Here is a 25,783-nt window from a genome sequence, read left to right on the forward strand (position 1 = left end):
GGAAAATGTTCATTTTAATACAGTTTATCCTTCCTATTAGTGTTAATGGCGTGAAGCAAGGCTGTGTTCTCGCACCAACCCTCTTTTCAATCTTCTTCAGCATGATGCTGAACCAAGCCATGAAAGACCTCAACAATGAAGACGCTGTTTACATCCGGTACTGCACGGATGGCAGTCTCTTCAATCTGAGGCGCCTGCAAGCTCACACCAAGACACAAGAGAAACTTGTCCGTGAACTACTCTTTGCAGACGATGCCGCTTTAGTTGCCCATTCAGAGCCAGCTCTTCAGCGCTTGATGTCCTGTTTTGCAGAAACTGCCAAAATGTTTGGCCTGGAAGTCAGCCTGAAGAAAACGGATGTCCTCCATCAGCCAGCCCCCCCACATCTCCATCGGGCACACAAAACTCAAAACGGTCAACCAGTTTACCTATCTCAGCTGCACCATTTACTTTCACTTTATTTTAATTTTTGTGTTTGTGCCTTTGTGTTTTCTGTGTTTTTTTAAAACTTTTCCGGAGAGGGCTGGAGTTCCCCGACCGGCCATTACTCCATCACGTGACTCCTCCCCGGAATCCGAGGTCTTGAAGGTGGGCAGTGCAGGAAGGCAGTACAACTGAATTGCTGCTTGGTCAATGCTTGGGATGGGGGGGTAAGGAGGAGGTCCACGCCTTCAGCAATCAAATGCATAGGCACAAAATGAGGGAGGGGGAAAAGAAGGGAACAGTGTTGGAGTAAAGAGCATCCCAAAGAGTGGCAGAGTGGAATGGAAAGGACATCATCTACAATGAACAAGCCTTCCCCAAGCATAGTACAATCACTCAGTTTCCCTTGGCTTTCACCCTATTACAGCCATTCATTTTGTTCCCTCCATCTTCTCAGCAAATTACATGCTCATTTTTTAAATTATGCCTAGCTCTATATATAATTATGTCTCTCTTTTCTTGAGTACATCTAACAGTTACCATTAAGTAGAAATTAGGCTTGGACTGAAGGAAAAAGAAAATTACAGGGGTGAATGTTCAAATTTATTATCATCCAATTGTGTAAGTACAACCCAATGAAACAGCATTCTCTGGTCCTTAGTGCAAAAACATGCAAGCATATATACAGACATTACACACGTATAACAGGACGAATATACATATATAAAAATAAATATTATTTAATATATTGTCAGCTCAGAGGGTTTGTATGAGCAGTTCAAGAGTCATTCAGCATTCTCATTGCCCATGGGAAGAGGCTGTTACTCAGCCTGGTGATACTCCTGTATCTCTTTCCTGACAGAAGATGCTGGGTGTGGGGTGATAGGGGACCTCAGTGATTTTGCAAGCCCTCCTCAAAGGTCCTAATTCATCACATTGATGTTTGGGGAGGGTCGGGGAGGGGGAGGGAGGCTCCAGTGATCCTCTCTGCTGCTCATAGTCCTGTGAATTAACCTCCGATTCAATAATGCTCTTCAGCAACCGTACCACATTGTGATGCAGCCGGCGAGGACACTCTTGATGGAGCTCCTGTAGAAAGTTGACAGGAGAGTGGCCAGTAGCCTTGCCACCTCAGTCTTCTCAGGAGGTGCAGCTAGAACACAGCATCTTTTAGCTGCTCTCGTTGGGAAAGGGATACAGGAGGATCAGTGCCAGCACCACTAGGTTAAGGAACAGCTTCTTCCCACAGGCAGTGAGAATGCTGAACGACCAAAGGAACTGCTCTCACTATTTATGAAACAATATTATTTCTTTGTCGAGATGAAATACTTGTCCTGCTTATGTATTGTGTGTATGCGTGTTATGTCTGGCTGTGTCTATGTGTTTTGCACCCAAGACCAGAGAATGCTGTTTCGTTGGGTTGTACTTGTGCAAACAGACGATAATAAACTTGCTTTGTTGCACTTTCCTGACAACTGAGGAGATGTGTGTCCAAGATAGGTCACATCTTAAGTGGACTCTGAAGAACTTGGTACTCTCCACTCTCTCCCCTACTGAGCTATCAATGTGTAGTGGAGAGCACCAACTCCCTGGACATCCTAAAATTTACAATCACCTCCTGTGGTCTTGCCCACACTGAGGTGGTTATTCTAGCACCATTTCACGAGAATTCCACTTCTTTTCTGGAGTCCGACTCGTTGTTGCTGATGAGGCCAACGACTGTTGTATCATCTGCAATCCTGAAGATGCTGGATCTGGCCATGCAGTCGTGGGTCAGTAGCATGAACAGGAACGGGCTGAGCACACAGCCAGAGGTCAGGGTGACAATGCTCAATGTTCTGCTCCCTACAAGACTGTGATCTTTCTGTTATTGAAGCCAGTTATAAAGAGGGACATAAGTCCCTCCAAGGATAGCTGCTTCATCAGACTCTGGAGAATGATCATACTAATCACTGAGCTGAAATTGATGAACAGCAGCTTGGTGTATGAAAGGTTAGGACTGAGTAGAGGGACACAACGCTACAGCATCAATGGAACGGTTCTGTCTTAGGCAAAATGAAATGGGTCTAGCATCTTCGGGAGGTCCGCTTTAATGCATTCCATTACCCTATGGTCGAAATATTTAATAATGGTGGCCTATTATTGTCACCTTCTTCGGTACCAGGTTGATAGTTGCCATCTTGTAACCCACAGGGGTAATGGGCCGCTGCAGTAACGTCAAAAATGTCAGAAAGGACGTCCGTCAATTTGTCTGTGGAGTCCTTCAATACCCGACCAAGTACATTGCCTTGTGCAGGTTCACCTTGGATAGGGTTCTCCCCATCTCTGCAGTGGCTCTGCAGGGGGCCCGTTCAACAGGAGAACATGGAGCTTTCTTTGGAGTCAGCCTATTATTCTCGAACTGTGCGCAGAGAGGTTCAGTGTTCGACAGGGAGGCGTTGTTATCTTTGACTCGCAAGGTTTTCTTGTGGTCTGTTATAGTTTTGATCCCTTGCCACATGCGTCTTGTGTCACACTGCTGTCTTTGTATCTTCTGTGCATACCCACTTTGCCCTCTGGATTGCACGGGAGAGTTCAGCCTTGGCTGATTTAGTGCCATCCTACACGCTGTCCTGAAGGCAGCATCACAAGCTCCGACAAGTGCCCGAACCTCTGCATCCACCTATGGATTCTGGCTAGCCTTGGCTGAGAAGCATTTGATTTCGGCAACATCCTCAATGAACTTGGTGATGTAGACATTGGTATGTACTCTGAAATCAATTTGAACTTGAACTTTGAACTCTGTGAAAGGGACCCCAAACCAAAGGATCGATTCTTTTTCCTCTCCACTGATATTTGATCTGCTGAGGATTTCAAGCACTTCTCTAGTTTGCCAACATTCATTTCCAGCAAGTATTTCCTTCTCAAAATTATCTTTGCCACACCCTCTAAAACCAAAGATCGAGATAAAGTCGACTTTGCTTCATGTACTTCCTGTGGTTAAGATATACATAGAAGATATATGTGTATATATCTTGAGAATGCAGCTTCTAGAAGATGAAGCAAATAAATAAAGGACTCAGTAGGTCAAAAAGAGAAATGAACGTGACAGGTCAAAACGATGTGTCACGAGAGAGGAGGGGGGAAAAAACAGGAATTGTTGGGAGAGAGGGGGTCAGTAGGTGATCGGAAGGTCAAGGAGGGATGAAGGGTAACGGATCGATGGAGCCAAGTGGGGTGGACTGGAGTTAGGAAGCAGTAATAGATGGATGGAGACTGTTGAAAAAAGGAAGAGGAAAAAGGAGAGTCAGATGGAGCGAGAGAGGGGAGGAGGAAGGAGGAGATAGTGGCCGAAAGGAGATCAGTGGAACCAAGGAGTGAGGGAGGGAAGGTGGCTTGACGGGGGGGGGGGGGGGGGGCGGGTGCATAATGGTGGGAAGGTGAAAATGAAGGGGCTGTGTGAGAGGACCCAAACAAATGAGATGCAGAAAGAAAGGGATTGAAGGGGAGTGACTTACTTGGAATTGGAGAATTCCAAAATGGTTCCAGCTAACTACTTCTTTCAACAGCCATCCCCACCTTCACCTTTTCCTCTTCTGGCATTATCTTCTCGTTTTTTCCTTTCTTATCTCTGCTCTGATGTGGAATTACTGTGCAAAATCTCGACTACCGTAAGAAAATAAGAAATAGGAGCAGTCGGCCATCCAACCCTTCAAGCCTGCTCCACCATTCATGAGGTCATGGCTGATCTAATGATAGGCTCATCTCCACCTTCCTGTCTTTTCCCCATATCTCCTAATTCTCCTACTATGGAAAAATCTATTTGTTTCCCTCCATGGACTCTGCCTGACTTGTTGAGTTTCTCCTGCAGTTTTTTTTTAATCATTCTTGACTCAAAAATGAATCCCCTCCTTTCCACCTAACTATTTGCAATGAAAGTTAACTTGGGAAAACATCCCAAGCTGCCTTCATCCCTTCAAACTTTAAAGTTTAAACTTATTGTCAGAGTACATACATGACATCACATACAAATCTGAGATTCCTTTTTCTACACCCAGGCTTAGTAACTTCTACACTAGTAACTGTAAACTAAACAAACTGTGAAATACATGTGTAAATACAAATATATAGTAAGATATTTACTCGCTAAATAACAAGCATATGAGTCCTTAAATGAGTCTCTAAATGAGTATAGTTATCCCCTATTGTTCAAGAGTCTGATAGTTGAGGGGCATCTGTATCTCCTTCCCTTTGACCCCGACCATACAACTTAAACAAGTAAAACATTCCAAGCTGCTCACAAGTCTATCTTCAGTAAAAAGGTGGCAATGCTGCCATAGAGATACTGGGGACAGGTAGCAAAAAGTCTAATCAAAAGCAGGACATATTAAGCAGACACATGGAGGAAATTCCAAATTCAGAAGCAAGGAGTTTGAAACTCCATGGAACAAAAGAAACCTTTGGCAGGAGGGGGTGTACATTGGACAAGAGAACAGGATTGGTGTGGAATGTTCAATCCTTTTCATACTGATCACCACTTCCCTTCAGCGCAGACCAACTTTTCCACTCTCCCAAACTCGTCTGCTCTCCAAATGGCTTCTTGCTCATCTTCATTCTGGGAAGGCCAACTGTTGGCAAACCTCATGTGCCACGAATGACAGCTATTATTGGCCCTGCCCCCCACAAAACAACTCTTTAGTGAAGGGAAGAAAATAGTGAAGGCAGCACAAGCTGGAAGGAAATGTGACTAACTGTGAGCAAGAGTCAAATTATGTAAAAGGAACTGAAACAGGTCTTTCACCACCAACGAGCAGAAAGGCAATATGTCTACAAAATTTACCAGGATTCATCATCAAAGCTTCTTTTCTTCCACATCTTAAGCCAGTGATCTCTCCCTACGGAGGACAAGGGCAGCAGGCACACAAGCTTGTTACACTTCTCTGTCATACAGACTAAATTTTTGCTATTCCATACTCTGGACTATGGAGGTCCTTCATAACCCCACATCTAAGGAAGATTCTGAATGAGCATTTTAAATACAGTTCCCTCCCCCCAACCTTCTCTAGAGATAATGACATCACATGTCTAAAGAACAAACATTCATCTGAACAAAAAATTGATTTGATCCACTGCAAGCCAAATTGGACTGAGGTTGGCTGGTGTCACCAACACCTCCAGGTCATGAGGTGGTGGATCCGAGGTGACTCCAGATATTTGACCAGGATATTCCTGCACAGTACTATTGGACAGCCACACTACCAGAGGATCTCCCCTTCATAGAAAATGTGAAAAGATAACAAAGGTAGGATGGAGATTAGGGTAGAAGGTAAAAAAGAGAATATATGTGAGGGTCATTCTCTGAGATGCATATATTTTAATGCAAGAAGCAGAGTGAACAAGGTAGATGAGCTGAGAGCATGGATAGATACTTGGGATCATGATATTGTGGCAATTAGTGAGACCTGGCTACAGGAGGGGCAGGACTGGCAACTTAATATTCCTGGATACATTTGTTTTAGATGTGATAGATCAGGGGGTAAAAAAGGAGGAGGAGTTGCTCTGCTTGTTAAGGAGGACATTACTGCCGTGAGGTGGCAGGATGGTATGGAGGGATCGACCAGTGAGGCTGTTTAGGTGGAAATGAGGGGTGGAGGAGGCAAAAGGGTGCTAATAGGGGTGTATTACAAACCACCAAATGGGCCAAGAAAATTAGAGGAACATATTTGTAGGGAAATAACGTATATGTGTGAAAAACATAAGGTTGTGATCATGGGAGATTTTAACTTCCCACACATTGATTGGGATACCCATACGGTTAGAGGGCTGGATGGGCTGGAGTTCGTTAAATGTGTTCAGGATTGTTTTCTAAATCAGTTAGTAGAAGAACCGACTCGGGATGGTGTAATACTGGATCTCCTGTTAGGGAACGAGCTAGGTGAGGTAGCGGACATTAATGTTGGAGAACCAATTGGGTCTAGTGATCATAATTCTGTTAGTTTTAGGGTAATTTTAGGGAAGTGCAAGGAGAGACCTAAAGTTGAGGTTCTGGATTGGAAAAGAGCAAATTTTGAAGGAATAAGAAGGGATTTGGGGAGTATTGAGTGGGACAGGATATTTTCAGGTAAGGATGTTAATGAAAAATGGAGGATATTCAAAAAAGAAATTTTGAGGGTACAGAGTAGTTATGTCCCAGTGTGGATCAAAGGAAAGGCTGGAAGTCATAGGGAGGCTTGATTTTCGAGGAATATTGGAAATTTGGTTAGGAGAAAAAGGGAGGTGTACAAGAGGTATAAAGAGCAGGGAGCTGAGAAGTTGAAGGAGGACTACAAGGAGTGTAGAAGGAATCTTAAGAAAGAAATTAGAAAGGCCAAAAAAAGGCATGAAGAGGCTTTGGCTGACAGAGTAGAAATAAATCCAAAGGGTTTCTATAAGTACATTAAAAGTAAAAGATTAGTGAGAGATAAAATTGGACCCCTTGTAGATAGCGAGGGTAGGCTGAGTGAGAAGTCTGAGGAAATGGGGGAAATTTTGAATGATTTCTTTGCCTCGGTATTCACTAGGGAAAAAAATGTTGAACCAGTTGAAGTAAAGAAAAATAGTGGGGAGGTCATGAAGCATATAAGGATAACCGAGGAGGTAGTGATGGCTGTGTTAAAAAAGATAAAGGTGGATAAATCTCCCGGACCGAACAAAATATTCCCTAGGACACTCAGGGAGGCTAGTGGACAGTTAGTGGGGCCATTAACAGAGATATTTAGGATGTCACTGGCCACGGGGGTGGTACCAAAGGATTGGAGGGTGGCGCATGTGGTTCCTCTGTTTAAGAAAGGGTCCAAATGCAAACCTGGGAATTATAGGCCTGTAAGTCTGATGTCTGTGGTGTACAGTTTTGGTCACCAAATTATAGGAAAGATATAAACAAAATAGAGAGAGTGCTGAGAAGGTTCACGAGAATGTTGACAGGATTTCAGGGTCTGAGTTACAGGGAAAGGTTGTGCAGACTGGGGCTTTTTCTCTGGAGCGTATAAGATTGAGAGGGGACTTGATAGAGGTGTTTAAGATTTTAAAAGGGACAGACAGAGTAAATGTGGATAGGCTTTTTCAATTAAGAAAGGGGGAGATTCAAACTAGAGGACATGGTTTAAGATTGAAGGGGGAAAATTATAAGGGGAACATGAGGGGAAATTTCTTTACGCAGAGGGTGGTGGGGATGTGGAATGAGCTTCCGGCAGACGTGGTCGAGGCGGGATCATTGGTTACATTTAAGGAAAGACTGGATCGTTACATGGATAGGAGGGGACTAGAGGGGTATGGACCGGGTGCTGGTCAGTGGGACTAGGAGGGTGGGGATTTGCTACGTCATGGACTAGTAGGGCCGAACTGGCCTGTTCTGTGCTGTAAGTGGTTATATGGTTATATGGTTATATGGAAACCTTGTCTACTCTTTCACATGGATGCAAACCATTCCACTGCATTAATTTGAAGAAGCAGATCTATTTAACTTCAAGAGTTGATGAACATATAGAGTCTTGTTGAAGGATTCTGGCCCGAAAGATTGCCCATTTTATTCTCCCTCACTGTTCGACCTGCTGAGTTCCTCCAGCAGATTGTATGTTTTTCACTCCAGATTTCAACATCTGTCGTCCCTACATGTCCCCAACATCTGTAGTCCCCACCTGTCCCCAACGTCTGTCGTCCCTACCTGTCCCCAACATCTGTCTTCCCTACCTGTCCCCAACATCTGTCGTCCCCACCTGTCCCCAACATCTGTCGTCCCTACATGTCCCCAACATCTGTAGTCCCTACCTGTCCCCAACATCTGTAGTCCCTACCTGTCCCCAACATCTGTCTTCCCTACCTGTCCCCAACATCTGTCGTCCCTACCTGTCCCCAACATCTGTCTTCCCTACCTGTCCCCAACATCTGTCGTCCCTACCTGTCCCCAACATCTGTCGTCCCTACATGTCCCCATTGTTAAACAGTAGATTGTCTGATCTCCATAACATTTTTGATTGTGCAAGTTTGCTTGAAGAAATTAGCTGAAGCTTTCCCAACATTAGTACAGTGACTGATGAAGCACCCTCACTCAAAAGTGCTTTTGGGCATCCGCAGATTGTGAAGGGCACTCTACAAATGTTTTTTTTCCCAAAAAACTACAGCAGGCAATTAATAATCTGTGTGAACTAAAGGATCTGCCTCTGTGCTGCATCTCTTTTTGGCTGAAAGATTCAAACGTCGCTTTGAAATTTCTTTAGCTGCTTTTGAACAGATTGGCAGGACAATTAAGTCCATATTTTAAAATGCACTTCAATACTGTGAAGTTGCAATCAAGGGTAAAGCAAACTGGATGAATCACCATTCGTGGCACGACCAAAAGATGAGGCATAATCCCGAATTTTATCAGGACCTGTTAGTGAACACAAAGTCACCAGGATTCCAGAAAATGGGAATCATGGTGCTTCACGTTCCTGATGACAGATTTTTAGCCTGAAACGTCAACCATCTATTGCGTTCCACAGATGTTGCCTGACCTGCTGTGTTCCTACAGCATTTTGTGTGTTGCTTCACATTCTAGCAGTGCGGTCAATTCAGCATTTTAGAGTGCTCTGCTACCTACACAGGCCTGTGAAGAAAGAACAGGGCTGAAAGGCCTTCAGATATGGAAATACAGTTGGTGAGGCAGAATGCAGGTCAGTGGGACTAGGAGAGTATGAGTTTTAGCACGGACAAGAAGGGCCGTGATGGCCTGTTTCCGTGCTGTAATTGTTATATGGTTATATGTGTAGGAAAAAATAGTTCACATTTCAGCTCAATTTCCTTCCTTAAGCTGATCAGGGCTTGAACTGAGGGGTTAATTCTTTCCCTTCCTTTCTCTGCAGAGAGAACAGAAAATGCTTAGTATTTCAACTACGGTATTTTTTTCATTTTATTTCAGTGTTCAGTTGTACAACCCACTTTGGGAATATTCAGAGTTCATGAAATTAAAAGTGCTTGACAAGCACAAGTTCATTGTTTCTTCCTTGGGTTTTAAATGCCCTGGAATTGGCCACTGTTTTACATCTTAGGTCAGCAATGGTTCGGCCCCAGGCGCAAACTGTGGACTTTGCCTACAAGGGAAGTGAAATTTTACCATTTAATGCATCTTTGCATTTAATCTTTCAATAAAATTTCCACTTCCCCCGCTTTGAATAATTCTAAAATTAGTGGGCGGGTAGATCATTCTGGAAAGTGCCCTTTCTGCAACAAGACATTGTTAAAAGGCCCATTGTTGTGTGGCTGTTTGACTCCTGAACACTGAAAAAACACTTTGCTAAAATTTCCTGTAAGGTGATAAGTTCACCCTGTATTCATCTTCTGATCATCCTCTCTCTGAAGACAAAAGGGCTGAGTGGCTAATTTTGGGAGATGATACACACTTTTATCAGATTATAAAAGTACTTTTCTTTCTTCATAATTTACCCTCACCTCCATTGTCAAGTTGTTCAATTGGTGAGGTATTGTCTGACCCAGGATGATCAATGCCAGTGCTCCGGAAACCCCATTGCTCCCCACGTCAACGTCAACTCTCTTCTCTTGGCCCGCGTGCAGACAAGATGGTGTCAACCACAAGGCACGGCAAGATGGCCGCCCTTCACCTTGATCCGAAAGAGGACTAAGTGGTGTCGACCACGAGGCACAGTAAGATGGCCGCCGTTTCTTCCTTCGATGCTTTACTTCCAGTGGCGGGTCTCAGCACGAGATGCAGCAAGATGCTGGTGGCAAGCAGCATGGAGAGGCTGGGGCCAGCAATTCGGGACTCGGGCACAGGTTGAACGCCAATTTGGGGGTCGCACACGCAGTCACCCTCTTTGGGTTCCTCTTGGCCCTACAGACCTTCACCCAGTGCCCTCGCTTACCGCATCCTGAGCACACGGCGTCCTTCACGGGGGTACTCTGCCTGATCACAGAAGTAGCATCCCCGAATGCGCGTGGCTGCAGCAGTCGGAGCTGGGAGTGCGGAGAGGGTCGCCAACACCGCATTGACCTGGTCCTCTGAAAAGCCCCCACTTTCCACTGTGAGGACACCGGCTCCTAGTTGGGCCTGTTCGAGTGCTTTCGCCAGCTCCAGGGTGCTGGCCAAGTCTTTCTTCCCCAACTCTATCAGTCACTGCCTCACGTAGCTTGATCTCACTCCTGCCATGAGGGAGTCCCAGATTTGTTTCTCCTCTCTCACCCGGGCTGTGACCGCTTCGTAGTGGCACTTCCTAGTCAAGGCCCATAGTTCAAGGACATAATCGTCCAGTGACTCACCCAGACATTGCCAACGTTGAGAGAGCAGGTGTCTTGCAGCACGTCATTCTGAGGCCTATGTAGCAGGCCTTCAAGCCCCTGGTGACAGCGAACCCTTTGGAGCTGACTCAAGAGAGGAGTGCAGACCTCCGGAGAATTTTGGAGTTGAAGACATCTTGCGTGGCCATCAGGTAGAACTGGAAGCACTCCAGCCAGTAGGTGAATTCCTCCGGGGCCTCTGGGGACAGGGTCAATTTGGAGCATGCCTGGTTTCAACAAGGCTTCCATCTTTAACTTTAAAGTTAAGCTATTAAAATTGTAACACGATTGACTGCACTCAGAGTGAGCAGTACAAATAATGCTTTTAATAGGTTCCAGTCAATGGCCAGTAGATACAATAGTCCTCAGGTGAATCTGAGGTAAGGTGGGAATCCGGGGTTGGTGAGGGTGGAGCCAGCCATCTGAACACCACACAGACAGTGAATTCCAGTGCAATCCAGAGTTTAAACTCAGCGAGTTCATCTGATCTACGGAAGATCACTGATGAGAAACGCTATTTCTCTCTGCACAGTTGCTCCCTGACCTGCCAGCATTTTCTAATGTTCAAATTTAGCTTTTATATTGTGGTGGCATAGATATCATTTGGCACATGAAGTAAAAAGCACACATTGCAAGATCCTTTGAATCTTTGAATTTGGACAGTCAGTTTCCAGGAATTTGTTACAGAATCAGTCCAGAGCAAAGAAAAAAAAAATTGCACAAAAGAACACAGTGAAGAAAAATCCATCACAGTCGCATTTGAGAAACTCATATTAGAGATGGGCTCCATTTTCTTCCACTGTGAACACCGACATTGTGTTGCTGACTGGATGGACAGTGGCAACGTATCTTAAAATACTGCATTTTATAAGGAAAGCTGATTGAGCCTCCAATAGAGCAGGTCAGGGGCAAAATGTGCTTCCAGAGGAGATTTAAATAACATGATGAAAGGTCTTCAGAGCTCATGGCCCAGATAATGGACCACAATGCTTTCGAAAACTTCTATAGGAGGAAAGTATTCTGGTTGATTGTTCACTGTCTAGTGCAGAGTTGCCATCGCTTAGGACCAGGAAAAAAAACTCCAGAGTGAAGGCCTGCGATATCACAGGCACAAGGCTTTGCTACATCAAGGACATCTACAAGTGGCATGGGAGAAGTACTGTCTAAACACCAAATTCAGTTTGTGAAAGTTGCCTTGTCAGTAGGCAGGAAGTGTACAGTGGTTACGTGGAAGCCTGACTCCAAGCTAAATATGGCACGATGGAATATGGAAATATGCATTCCCCTGCAGAAGATCACCTACAATTTACGGAAGAGATGAGGCATATTTGTTGAAGTGTGGTAACCGTATCTGAGGCACATAGGTGCATGGATATAATTCACACCTCCTCCCTCCCTGAATAAGAGAAAAGAAACAATCCATCCCAGCAGGTAAAGGATTAAGAGAATGAAATGAGGAATGTGGCGCAGACGAAGTGTTTTTGCTCTCAACTGTTTTTATTTAATATCAGAGGTCCTCCAGCTTCGAGGATGATCATTTTCTTTGTAGGTATTTAGGTGGCCTCCATCAGCCAGCTCCCCACCATGACTACCAGCCCCCCCACATCTCCATCGGGCACACAAAACTCAAAACGGTCAACCAGTTTACCTATCTCGGCTGCACCATTTCATCAGATGCAAGGATCGACAACGAGATAGACCACAGACTCGCCAAGGCAAATAGCGCCTTTGGAAGACTACACAAAAGAGTCTGGAAAAACAACCAACTGAAAAACCTCACAAAGATAAGCGTATACAGAGCCGTTGTCATACCCACACTCCTGTTCGGCTCCGAATCATGGGTCCTCTACCGGCATCACCTACGGCTCCTAGAACGCTTCCACCAGCGTTGTCTCCGCCCCATCCTCAACATCCATTGGAGCGCTTTCATCCCTAACGTCGAAGTACCCGAGATGGCAGAGGTCGACAGCATCGAGTCCACGCTGCTGAAGATCCAGCTGCGCTGGGTGGGTCACGTCTCCACAATGGAGGACCATCGCCTTCCCAAGATCGTGTTATATGGCGAGCTCTCCACTGGCCACCGTGACAGAGGTGCACCAAAGAAAAGGTACAAGGACTGCCTAAAGAAATCTCTTGGTGCCTGCCACATTGACCACCGCCAGTGGGCTGATATCGCCTCAAACCGTGCATCTTGGCGCCTCACAGTTTGGCGGGCAGCAACCTCCTTTGAAGAAGACCGCAGAGCCCACCTCACTGACAAAAGGCAAAGGAGGAAAAACCCAACACCCAACCCCAACCAACCAATTTTCCCCTGCAACCGCTGCAACCGTGTCTGCCTGTCCCGCATCGGACTTGTCAGCCACAAACGAGCCTGCAGCTGACGTGGACATTTACGCCCTCCATAAATCTTCGTCCGCGAAGCCAAGCCAAAGAAGAAAGAAGAAGAAAGATTTAGGTGGCTTTAGTACGTCTGTATTTTTATATTTTGGTATTTGTATAATTTAAGAGATAGGGAGGGGAGTGTGTCAGAAGGGGGAAATAAGGGCTCTGTAAAACATATCACTCAGAAAGAGAATGTAAAATTCAGTTTATTGGATTTGCATGTCTTTGGAAAAAAAATCAAAAATAAAATATTCTCCAAAAAAAAAGGACATCTGCAAGAGGTGTTGTCTTAAGGAAGCAGTCTCTATCCTCAAAGACCCCCAGCACCCAGCAGGCCATGCCCACTTCACTCTGCTACCATCGGGGAAAAGGTATAGGAGCCTAAAGACGAGCACTCAGCGGCACAAAGATAGCTTCTTCCCTGCTGCCATCAGATTCTTGAATAATCAATGAATCAAAGACACAGCCTTACTTTGACTTTCCGTGCATTATTGTTATTTATTTTGTAAGGTGTTTTATAGAAAGTTTGCCCTGTGATGCTGCCCAAAAACAAGGAATTTTGTGACTTCCTCATGACAATAAACTCTATTACAAGCGGAAGGCTGTAAATTCAACAAGGTTAGAAATGTGGGAAATGTAAGGATCAAGAGCCTTAAGGCAGTACACAAAAGTGCAGGAGAAACTCAGCAGGTCACGTAGCCTCCAAAGGAAGTAAAAGGTAGTCTATGTTTCAGGCCTGAGCCCTTTGTTGGGAACATGAAAAAACAGGTAGACAACTTAAATAAAAAAGGTGGGGGGAGGTGGAGAAGGGAGAATGGGAGAGCACAAGCCAACAAGTGAGAGGTGATATAGATACAGGTGGGAGGGTGATGGGGGAGAGGGCAGTTTTCGCATCCACAAAGTTAGAGGCAGGAAGGAGACAAGCCAACAGATTTGAAAACAAGAATTTTAAAATCCATGATGGTTCTGGACCAGTGAACACAAGGGGAAATGGATATTGCTGGTTAGGATTTGACCAAGTCAACTTTATGGGGAGCAGAACAAGGAGCATTGACCAAAAAATAAAAATCACCACATCATGTGTTTGTACTAATTAGATATACATTAGATTTGGTGTTCCATGGCAGAGACAGAACACCACAGGTTCCAAGGTCAGCAATTACTTACCAATGTTATGCCGCAGCTCTTCACACTGACTGATGTGGGGTAACCGCAGCATCTCTTTCCATTTCTTACTCCTGCCCTTCCTCTTCCCTCCACCACCTGAAAGGAATAAAGGTCATTTGATGCAATTCTCAAGCCAATTTAAAGTAATAAATCAGTACTTTTCCCTCATCGAGGGGTCAGCAGTGGAAAGGGTTAAGAACTTCAAATTCCTGGGTGTCAACTTCTCTGAAGGTCTGTCCTGGAGCCTCCATGTTGCTGCAATCACGAAGAAGGCTTGCCACAGGCCGTACTTTGTGAGATGTCTGAGGAGATTCAGTACGTCACCAAAGTCCTTCGCAAACCTCTACAGGTGAACCATGGAGAGCATTCTTGCTGGGTACATCGCTGTCTGGTATGAAGGTGCCAATGCACACGAAAAGACTACAGAGGGCGCAGGCCGAGTTCTCAACTGTCATGGCCATCAGTCCATTGAAGACATCTAAAATGGGCGGCGTCTAAGAAAGCAGCCTCTCTCCTCAAGGACGACCCCCCCCACCATGGCCTCTTCACACTGCTACTATTGGGAAAAAGGTACAATAGTCCAAAAACAGCTTCTTCCCCTCCACCATCAGATTTCTGGGTGGAAATGAACCACAGACGCTACCTCACTTTCTCCTCTTTTGCACTATTCTATTTATTTTTTAAAAAATGTAATTTACCGCAATATTCGCACCCGTGACGCTGCTGCAAAACAACAAATTTTGTGATATGTTCATGACAATAAATTCTGATTCAGTATGCACAAAGTTGGAGGGACTCAGCAGGTCATGCAGCATCCAGGGAGTGAAACGATCAGTCAACATTTCAGGTCAGCACCCCTTTACCAAGTCCCGCTGCCTGACACACCGAGTTCCTCCAGCCTCTCCTGAGTTGCTCGCTTCCGGAAGTTTCAGTTTGAGTGTCTCTCCATAAAAAGATACGGCAGGTTTGTGATTCAACTCCCAGACTTGAATTTAGAATATTGTTTTATTGGTTCAAATTTCACTGCCTCATTTGAAACTTGATAAAATATGGAGTAAAAGCCCACTATCAGTATCAACAATCAACTCGCTGCTCAAAAGCCATCTGGTTAACTGGGAAGGAAATCTAAAGTGCTAACTTGGTCTGGCCTGCATGTGAATCCAATGAGGTTAACTCTCAACTTGCTGCTCTGAAGCAGCAAGGTGAAAAAGTATGGACAGCAACATCTGCATCCAATTATGCATGTATTACACAAAATTGCAATGCTTTTTTGTTTTTGTTTTTAATTTAAATATTCTATGGGCAGAATTAGAAATTACTGGAGGTGAGATGATCGAGCATGGTTTAAATTCCAAATTAAATGTCCTATTCAGTTCAAGGAGACAGAGTGACGAGCTATTCCTGTAATCAGTGTATCTGTTCCTGTGAAAAAAAACTGCCTCAGATATAGTTCCCAGAAAAACCACCAGCAGAAGTGTATCAGTTCCCACGTGAAGCAGAATCCTATATATTGCAGCCCTTGTTATTTTTTTACAACCCAATCTTGCTTTTACGACTTTACTGATCAAATAAGACTATAAACATTTTACGTTCAACTGAGATTTCTTAAAATTCAATGGCCAACAAGTCCATTGGTAAATAATGTAGGGAGTAGAGAGATGAGAGAGAGAGTTAATTGTCATATGCATATGTATATATGCACTGAAATTCTTTCTTGCAAATAGGCATGCAAGCGACACCAACAATAATGGCATGAACGAAATTACCACAACATGCCATGGCATAAAAAGAGATCAAATATAAAAGGATAGATCGATACATCTTGACAGTTGCAGTCAGTGCAAGAAGAGTGACATTTCAATAGTACAGTCCAAGGCTAGTTTATGGTTAGGGTAGCACAGGGAAGTTCAAGAACCAAGAGGAGCTGAACTTTCTTTGATACTTTTTGCCTGAAAATAGCAGCGAGAAGTTTCAAGCAGGGCAAAGGAGGCCCTTTATAAGGTTGGGCGATTTTCAGCAAGTGGAGTTGAAGATCTTCAGTGCAGCTCCAATTTCTGTCATTATCTGGTCTCAAGTCCAGGCCACAGCGGGTTTCCATTGAAGTTGTGCACCCCAGGGTGAAAACCTTCTCATGAAAGGCTCTCACCGATATTCCTCAATCCCTTCCCAACTGCTAAAAGTTACAAACCTTTCCTTGAAAAGGCACCATGAGACCTGGGCAAAAGACTGGAAATTCAGCCACAGAACATCATGCCCTGATACATTCAGGAGAGAACAGAGTGGAGACGGAGACATCCCATCTTTTGGTACTGACGGCTGTCTGTCCAATGATACAAGCTGACTTTCTTCTTGTTTTCAACACGCATTTGCCTCAAGGCATCAATTCATGCAAATAATTATAATAAATAAAGAATTGGTCGAAAGGAAAGAATCAATAGCCAAATCTCCAACTTCCCACACTTTGTGCAGACCAACTGGCTGGAGCTTTTGCAGACATTTTCAAACTCTTGCCACCCCCGCCCCCCCACCCCCCCCCCCACCACTAAAAGGGCATCCGTCACGCACAATCTCAAGAGCAAGATATTCCATCTCAAGCACCCAAGGACATCTGTAGGATGTGAAGGGAGGAAAGCTTTGGGGAGATGTCAGGGCTAAGTTTTTCCACAAAGGTACCCACCTGGTATGCTTTGCCAGGGGTGGTGGAGGTGGAAGCTGGTACAATAGGGACATTTAAAAGACTTTTAGACAGACACATGGATGCAAGAGGGGTTATGGGTGTGAGCTAGGGAAAGTTTAGATTGCTGAGTAGGTTTATAAAGATTGGCACCACATCGTGGGCCAAAGGGCCTGTACTATGCTATAATGGTCTATGCGCTTTCTCTTCTGCCTGGGTACCCTCCAATGCCATGCTGTTATTCATGGACTACCGCTCAGTGTTTAACACCATCATGCCAGCAAAACTTGAAATCAAATTGTTTCACCTGGACTTCTGCTCCTCACTTTACATCAGGATCCTGGACTTCTACGTCAGAAGTCCCCCAAACAGTGCAGATTGGCGACATCACTTCATCCTTGCTGACCAACACCATGGCCCCTCAAGACTGCGTGCTTAGACCTCTATTCACTGCATACCCACGATTGAACAGCCAAGTTAGTATCCAACACAATCTATAAATTCATTGAACAACACCCCCATTGTTGGCCAAATAATGACGAATGATGAATTAGAATATGGGATGGAGATGGAGAATCTGGTGGTTTGACACCAGAACAATCATTCTGCTCTCCAGTTATCAAGACCTTTTTGAGGACTTTAGGAATGGGATGCCGATGAACCATATAGCCATCTTCACTGATGGGATGGCAGTGAAAAGAGTTAGCACTTTCAAGTTCCTGTGCATCACACATCTGAGGATCTTTCCTGGAGCCAGTATATTGATGCAACTGTGAAGAAGGTACACTAATGGCTCTACTTTCACATGAGTGAGGAGATTCGGTATGTCAGTGAATACTTCATCGAACAGTATTGGGCAATTAATAGCCCAATATCAAGTTCCTTGGTGTTCATTTAACATATTGTGGACACACATCTCCTCACTTCTCAGGAAGGTGCAACAGCAAATGCATTGCCTTAGAAGGCCAAGGCAGGCAAGGCTTCTGGTCACCATTACGTCAACTTTCTGCAGGAGCTCGATCAAGAGCATCAGAGTGTGGTGCGGATGCAGAAAGAGATCGGAGTTCAATCCACAGGCCCATAAAAGAGGCAGTGAGGATCACTGGGGTCTCCCTCCCTCCCTTCGATGTGATCTACTGGGATCATTGTTTAAAGAGAGCTCGCAAAATCGTTGAGGACCCCTAGCACAAAGCATCTTCCAGCTACTCCCATCGATGAAGAGACAGAGTTATCAGAGTGAGAACCACCAAGCTGAGGAACACCTTTTTCCCATGGGCAGTGAGAATGTTGAATGACTGTTGAATTGCTAAAACAACTCCACTTGATGCTACTATTTCAAGAAAATTTATTTTAATATATGTATATAAAACACGTTCTTTGTATATGCACAGTTTTGCACCGTACTTAGCCTTCTGGTTTTTCCTTCCAAAATGCATCACCTCACACTTATCAGATTGAATTCCATCTGCCACTTTTCCACCCATCTCTGCATCCTGTTTATATCCTCTTGTAGCCTTCAACAACATTCAACTCCATCCACAACTCCTCCAACCTTCGTGTTATCCACAAACTTACTGACCCATCTTTCTGCCTCTTCATCCAGGTCCTTTATAAAAATCACAAAGAGCAAGGGTCCCAGAACAGATCCCTGCGTCACTCCACGAATCACCAACCTCCAGGCAGGATACTTTCCTTCCACTATGACGCTCTGCTTTCTTCCTGCAAGACAGTTTTTTTTTAATCCACACAGCCAAGGTTCCACTGATCCTGTACCTCATGACTTTCTGGATGAGTCTCTCATGAGGGACCTTCTCAAAAGCTTTACTAAGATCCATGTAGCCCGCATCTATTGCCCTACCCACCTCAAAAAACTCAATTAGGCTCGTGAGGCATGACCTTTCTTCACAAAGCCATGCTGACTATCCTTGAGTAAACTGTTCTTCTCCAAATGTTCATAGATCCTATCCTTAAGAATCTTCCTGCAAATAGGCATGCCACTGACATAAAAGTCACTCATTTATAAACTCCAGGATTCTCCCGATTATCTTCTTTGAACAAGGGGAATACATTTGCTATTCTCCAATCCTCCAGCACCTCCCCTGTAGCCGAAGAGGGACTTATCAATCTTGATGTTTGAAGAAGATCCAACCCCTCCACTTCCTTAACCTCCACATTATCTGGCACAAAGGCCTGTTCAATTTCCACCTCAACCTGATCAAGGTCCTTTTCTCATGTGAATACTGAAGTATTAATTTATGACCTCCCCAACCTCCTCCACCTCAAGGCCACTTGTTGCCTTCTTTATCCTTTAGTGACCCCACTTTCATTCTTATCTTTCTTCTTTTCTTCACATACGCACAGAACACCTTGGGGTTCTCCTTAATCCCTACAGGCCAAAGCCTTCTCAAGCCCCCTTGGGGTTCTCCTTAATCCCTACAGGCCAAGGCCTTCTCAAGCCCCCTTGGGGTTCTCCTTAATCCCTACAGGCCAAGGCCTTCTCAAGCCCCCTTGGGGTTCTCCTTAATCCCTACAGGTCAAGGCCTTCTCAAGCCCCCTTTGAGCTCTCCCAAGTCCTTTCTTCAGCTCCTTCCCGGCTACCATATACTTCTCATAAGCCCTTCCTGTTTCATACATCTATGATTCCTTCTTCCTCTTTTTTAAAAATATTTTATTAAAAGTTTAAAATCACAAAATATTAGTCATTACGTTACATTTTGATACATAATGTGATTAATCGTTTTTATATAAAAAAAACCAACCTCCTCCCTCCTCCCTTTCCCACCTACAAAGAAAGAAAAGGAGATCATCATCTAGTACAATCACTTTTAGAACTTTAAAGCTTCTTGGCTGCAGGACCGGTGACATCCATTGGAGTGGACCGAGAGTTCAAATTCTAACATCAATAATTTTCAAATATGGGCTCCAAACTTTAGCAAAAAAAAAATTTCTCTCTCAAATTATATGTAATCTTTTCGAAAGGAATTTAGGCTTTAATTTCATTATGCCATCATTTCATCTCTAAAACCAAGTCCGATTTCCATGTAATAGCTAAACACTTTTTAGAAACCGCCAACGTCAAACGCAAAAATTCAATTTGATACATATTCAATTTCAATCTTAAAGCTATTGACTTAATGTCTCAGAGTAAAAACAACATTGGGTCAAACAGTAAACTTACTTTTAATATCTGCTCTAAAAACAATTGCTTCCTTCTTCCCCTTGACTAGCTGAGTCACCAGTTTCATCAATCATGGTTCCCTTTTCCTACCATCTTTTCCTGAACCCTGCACAAGTGGCCCCTAAAATTCCTCCACGTTACTTCTGTGCTTTCTCCCTTGAACATCTGTTTCCAATTTATCTCGATCATTGCTGCCGCATCCCATCATAATTCGCCCTTACCCAATTAAGCACTTTCCCATTTGGTCTGCTTTTATCCTTTCCATAGCTATGCTAAAGCTCAGGGAGTTGTGGTCACTCTCACCAAAATGCACCCCCACCAAGGGGTCTGCAACCTGGCTAAGTTCATTACCCTGAATGAGATCCAGTTTGGCCTCTCCTCTTAACAGCCAGTCCACATACTGTATAAGGAATCCTTCTTGAACACATCTGACAAATTCAGCCCCATCCATCCCTCTTGCAGTCAGGGGGTCCCAGTCAATATTGGGGAAGTTGAAATCACCCGTAACTACAATCCTGGATTTCCTACACCATTCCAAGATCTGCCTGCTCATCTGCTCCTCAGTGTCCAGAAGGCTATTTGTGGCCTACAGACAACTCACAGCAGTGATTACTCCCTTCCCATTTCCAACTTCCACCCACATCGAGTCAGTGGGCACCCCCTCTGCAGCGTCCTCCCTTTCAATAGCCGTGATACTATCCCTGACTAGTAATGCTACTCTCTGCCCTCCCTCTCCTACCTTGCATCCTATTCTTTTTAAAACACCTAAACCCTGGTACCTGCATCAGCCAATCCTGCCCTTCCTCCAGCCGAGTTTCAGTAACGCCCACAATATCGTACTGATCCATGCTCGAAGTTCATCCCCTTTTTACCTAATATTCCAAGCGTTAAAATAGACACATTTCAAACCCTCTAACTGGCTACATTTATGTTTTGTCCCCTGCCTGTCCTTCCTCGCCAACTCATCATGCTCTTGTCCTTCTACCTTAATCTCTGCACTCACATTCTAACTCCCACCCCCCTGCCAAACTAGTTTAAACCCTCCCCAACAACTCTAGCAAACCTGCCTGCCATGATATTGGTCCCTTTCCAGTTCAGGTGCAGCCTTTCCATTTTGTACAAGTCAGACCTTCCCCAGTAAAGATCCCAATGATCCACAAATCTGAACCCCTGCTCCCTGCACCAGCTCTTCAGCCACGCTTTCACATGCCATAACTTCTTGTTCCTACCCTCTATGGCGCGTGGCACAGGATTATTACTCCTGAGGTCCTGCTTTTTCACTTCTTTCCTAACTCCCTATATTCCCTCTTCAGGACCTCATCACTACTCCTATCTGTATGTCATTGATCCCCATATGGACCACAGCATCTGGCTGCTCACCCTACCCCTCCAGATTACTGTGAATTCAATCAGATGCATCCTGTCTCTGGCACCTGGGAGGCAACACACCATCCAGGAGCCTCAATCTCAATCACAGAACCTCCCATCTGCTCTCCTAACCAACGAGTCCCCAATTACCTCTCCTCTTCTCCACCTTCCCTTCAGAGCCAAGGGTCCAGCCTCTGTGCCTGAGACATGATCACCACGGCTTGCCTCTAGTAGATCGTCCCCCACAACAGTATCCAAAACAATATATTTGTTGTTGATGGGAACAGCCACAGGGGTGCTCTGTATTGTCTGCCTATTCCCTTCCCTCTCCTACAGTCATCCAGCTACCTGTCTCGTGACTTTTAAGGGTAACTGTCTCCCTGAAGCTCCTCTCCATCACTGCCTCCCGAACGATCCAGAGATCATCCAGCTCCAGCTCCCTAACTCAGTTTGCAGCTGGATGTAATTCTTGCAGGTGTAGTCATCAGGGACATTTGTGCTGTCCCAGATTTCCCACGTCTTGCCACCCTAGCTCCATTAACTCTTCCTAATTTCAATGGTCAAGCAACCTGATTAACCCATTTATTCTTTCCCCATAGCCCAGCAGATTAGTTTTGTTCAAGTGAGCTCTTCAGAGTTGGCATCGACTCCACTTTCATGAAATTGGAAACCATTTCCCAAATCTTGGGGAAAACACGGAGAGAGATTGGCCTTGATGTCTCTATAAACTTGTGTAATAGGCAAGTTTTGGTGACCAATCTTTTCAGGTCAAATTTGGGAGAGCCATTTTTACACAGATGCTACTTCTAACCGCGATGAGTATCTGCATTGTTCAAGGCGTCAGGAGCTCAGATGGCCGGGACTGGTTCGAAAGTCCGTGTTTGGGGCATCAGGAGTTCAGATGGGCTGGCAGCCAGGGTGAGGATCCATAGTCGGGGCAGAGGAAACACAGCCGGGCGGGCAGTGGGGCCAAAAATGAAGGGGGTGTCAACTTTTACATAGTATATACCCTTCCACACCACACCACCTTATCAACTGGAAGGCATGAAAGAGAGCACACTGGTTAATTTACTGGAGGTACTGAAGTCCCAGTGAAAGAAGTAGACAAAGGCGGCATAGTCAGTCAATAATCATGTCTTTTATTAGCAGAAACTAATGGTACAATAATGAAAGACAATGGGAGCATACACAGTTATACCCAAGTGTCTTTAATGGTAGAGATAATACACGGCCAATGTCAGTAAAGCAGGGCTAGGGAAGTGGAAGACTGGCAGCTCAGCAAAGATTCAGAAATAGTTGCTACTCTTCACTATCAGACTCCTTAACATCAAATTCAGACTCATTTAAGGACTTCTACTTTGTACATTATTTAATATTTATTTTCTGCATTGCAGTTTGTTTACATTTTTTCTTTTGTTTACACCCCTTTTAGATAAGCAAATTTACTTGGGTACAGATTTTTGCATTAACGATTAGAACATAAGAACAAAGAATAAGAAGCAGGAGTAGGCCATCCGGCCCATCAAGCCCGCCATTCAAAGAGATCATGGCTCATCTCCACCTATCAGCCTTTTCCCCATATCTCTTAATTCCCTTTCTACATAAAAATCTACCCAACATTGACTTAAATATATTTCCTAAGGCAGCCTCCACTGCTTCAATGGGCAGTGAATTCCACAGATTCATCACCCTCTGTGAAAAGCAGTTCCCCCTCACCTCTCTGTCCTAAATCTTGAGGTTGTGTCCCCTAGTTCTGGCCTCCCCCATCAATACAAACAATTTGCCTACCTCTATCTTACCTATGCCTTCCATAATTTTATGTTTCTATAAAATCCCCTCTCCTAAATTCCAGTAAGTACAGTCCCAGAGTCCTCATAGGCCAACACCCCCCCCCCGGCCCCCCCATCTCTGGACTCAACCTGGTGAACCTCCTCTGGACCACCTCCAAAGACAGGAGACCAGAACTGTATCCAGTACTCCAGATGTGGCCTCATCAGTACCTGGTACAGTTGCAGTACAACTTTCCTGCTCTAAATTCTAAGTGGAAATTCTGCCTGGCCTGGAGGAAAAGAGAATCTCAAGGTTGTATGTCATGTCTGTACTCTGCCGATAAATCTGAACTTTCAACAAGTTCAAATTCTACCAAAGCAACAAGGGATTTCAAATTTGGGTAATTTAACAGCCCTAGAATTTTTAGAGGTGCATGGCCAAACACAGGGAAATGGGACCAGCTTGGTCAGCTTGCACAAGGGCCCATTTACCTACTGTAGATCTACCTACTGTAGATCTCTAAAGAAAATAGACACCACCTTTCAACACAAATTCGAAAGCTTGCATTTCAGTTTTACAGTGCCATGGGTAATGGTGGAAACAGATACGATAGTAGCATTTAAGAGGCTTCTGGACAGATGTAAATATGCAGGGAATAGAAGGATAGTACCACATGGAAGCAGCAAATCTTTAGTTTAATTTGGGCATTATGTTCGGTGCAGATATTGTTCGCTGACATTGATCAGCACGGTTAGCGCCACGCAGCACTAGCAACAGGGCTCGAATCCCACGCTGTAAGGAGTTTGTACGTTCTCGTCGGGCGGCATGGACTCATGGCCAAAAAGGTCTGTTACTACATCTAAATTTAAAATTTGAAGGGCCTGTTCATGAGCTGAACTGTTCTGTGTTCGAGCTGCCTCAAGGATATGGCCTATCCCTGTCCCATTTATGGTTGGCAGCTTAATTCAGTTCATCTACCTTTCACATTGCTCTTAATATTGATGCCAAACGAAAACAAAATCAAACTTCATATCTTTGATTGGGCCTCATTTTCTGACAAAAGTACAAGTGAAAGTCACAGGATCCCAATTTTGCCAAACGAAAACAAAATCAAACTTCATATCTTTGATTGGGCCTCATTTTCTGACAAAAGTACAAGTGAAAGTCACAGGATCCCAATTTTGCCAAACGAAAACAAAATCAAACTTCATATCTTTGATTGGGCCTCATTTTCTGACAAAAGTACAAGTGAAAGTCACAGGATCCCAATTTTGCCAAACGAAAACAAAATCAAACTTCATATCTTTGATTGGGCCTCATTTTCTGACAAAAGTACAAGTGAAAGTCACAGGATCCCAATTTTGCCCTGCAATAATAAGTTTTCTTAAAAAAAGGAATGGGGAGAAAGAGCTGAATGATGGAATATTGTTCCTTAGATGACCTGGGCTGCAGTGAGTGAAATGATCATCAGATTACAGGAGCTGTCCCACTGAAGTGTGCTGTGGCTCTATTATACCAGTCAAGAGTAGAAGTCTATTTTTAGAAGAGACAAGTATTCCTTTGTAAAAGGTCATCGCCACTTTTCTCATGTCCCACATGGATGCCAACCTACACTCAGGAGAGATGAAAGCAAACAACATTCTTCAAGATCACTGCAATTCTTTATTTAGTATTCTGCTCAAACAAAAGTTTGAATTTTACATGATAGAGGAATTAGGGGATATGGGGAGAAGGCAGGTAGGTGGAGTTAGGTCATAAATTAGATCCGCCATGATCGTATTGAATGGCGGAGCAGGCTCGATGGGCCATTTTTGGCCTACTCCTGTTCCTACTTCCTACGTTCGTATGAATGATGGGTTAGACTGTTTGCAGGTAAAAGGATGTCGGGCAAATGGGAGGCTTTTACAAGTGAGGCAAGAAGAGTTCAGGGCCAGGACATTCTTATTACCATGAAGGACAAGGCTGGCGAGATTAGGGAACATTGGCCAATGAGGGATTTCGAGTGCCTGGTCAGGAAAAAGGGGAAATTTCAGGTATAAAAGCAGCTAGGATCAAGCGAGCTCATTGAAGCATAAATGATGTTGGAAAACACTCAAGGGGGGGGGGGGGGGGCGAGGGGGAAAGGGGACCCTGCAGACATCAAAAGATTCTAAGTATATTAAGAGTAAAAGGGAAGAATGCTGTACTGTTAAGTTATATCCACACTATTGTGAGAATACTACAATAAGGCCTTCTCAGAGCAATCAGGAGCAGGGCAATAGATGCTGGCCTCAGTAGCAATACTCATATCCTGACAGAAAGGCGCACAAGTGATCTCCCCGCAGAGAAGGAATGTGTAATCCACATCAAACAAACAGAAACTCTATCCACCTGGTTCTCTCTTGCTTCGCTCGGAGACTTGAGTACATTGCTGTCCAGGAAGGGAGGCCAATTCTAATAGCTTTTCAGAAGCCGCTCCCTGTGGAATTATCATACGGCACAAGTGACCACATTGCCAAACTGTTTCATTGGATATTAAACGCTTTGGGATATCC

At 44.5% G+C, this 25,783-nt stretch overlaps 1 protein-coding gene across 11 annotated transcripts in view; it reads right to left on the reverse strand.

Annotated features, from left to right (window-relative positions):
- LOC138765122 (G protein-coupled receptor kinase 5-like) overlaps positions 1–25,783 on the reverse strand; it is a 203,458-nt gene that overhangs the window by 128,565 nt on the left and 49,110 nt on the right. For 7 of the 11 annotated variants that reach the window (XM_069941908.1, XM_069941941.1, XM_069941935.1 and 4 more), the window contains one exon: positions 14,260–14,355. The exons of 1 other annotated variant lie outside the window; for it this stretch is intronic. In XM_069941908.1, coding sequence (XP_069798009.1) covers positions 14,260–14,355 — 96 coding nt within the window. Of the gene's footprint in view, positions 1–14,259; positions 14,356–25,619; positions 25,708–25,783 lie in introns of those variants that run through there. 3 more of the 11 variants (XM_069941947.1, XM_069941970.1, XM_069941978.1) reach the window with 3 other exon arrangements.

Source organism: Narcine bancroftii, chromosome 1, assembly GCF_036971445.1.
Source record: "Narcine bancroftii isolate sNarBan1 chromosome 1, sNarBan1.hap1, whole genome shotgun sequence".
Classification (NCBI taxonomy): Eukaryota; Metazoa; Chordata; class Chondrichthyes; order Torpediniformes; family Narcinidae; genus Narcine; species Narcine bancroftii.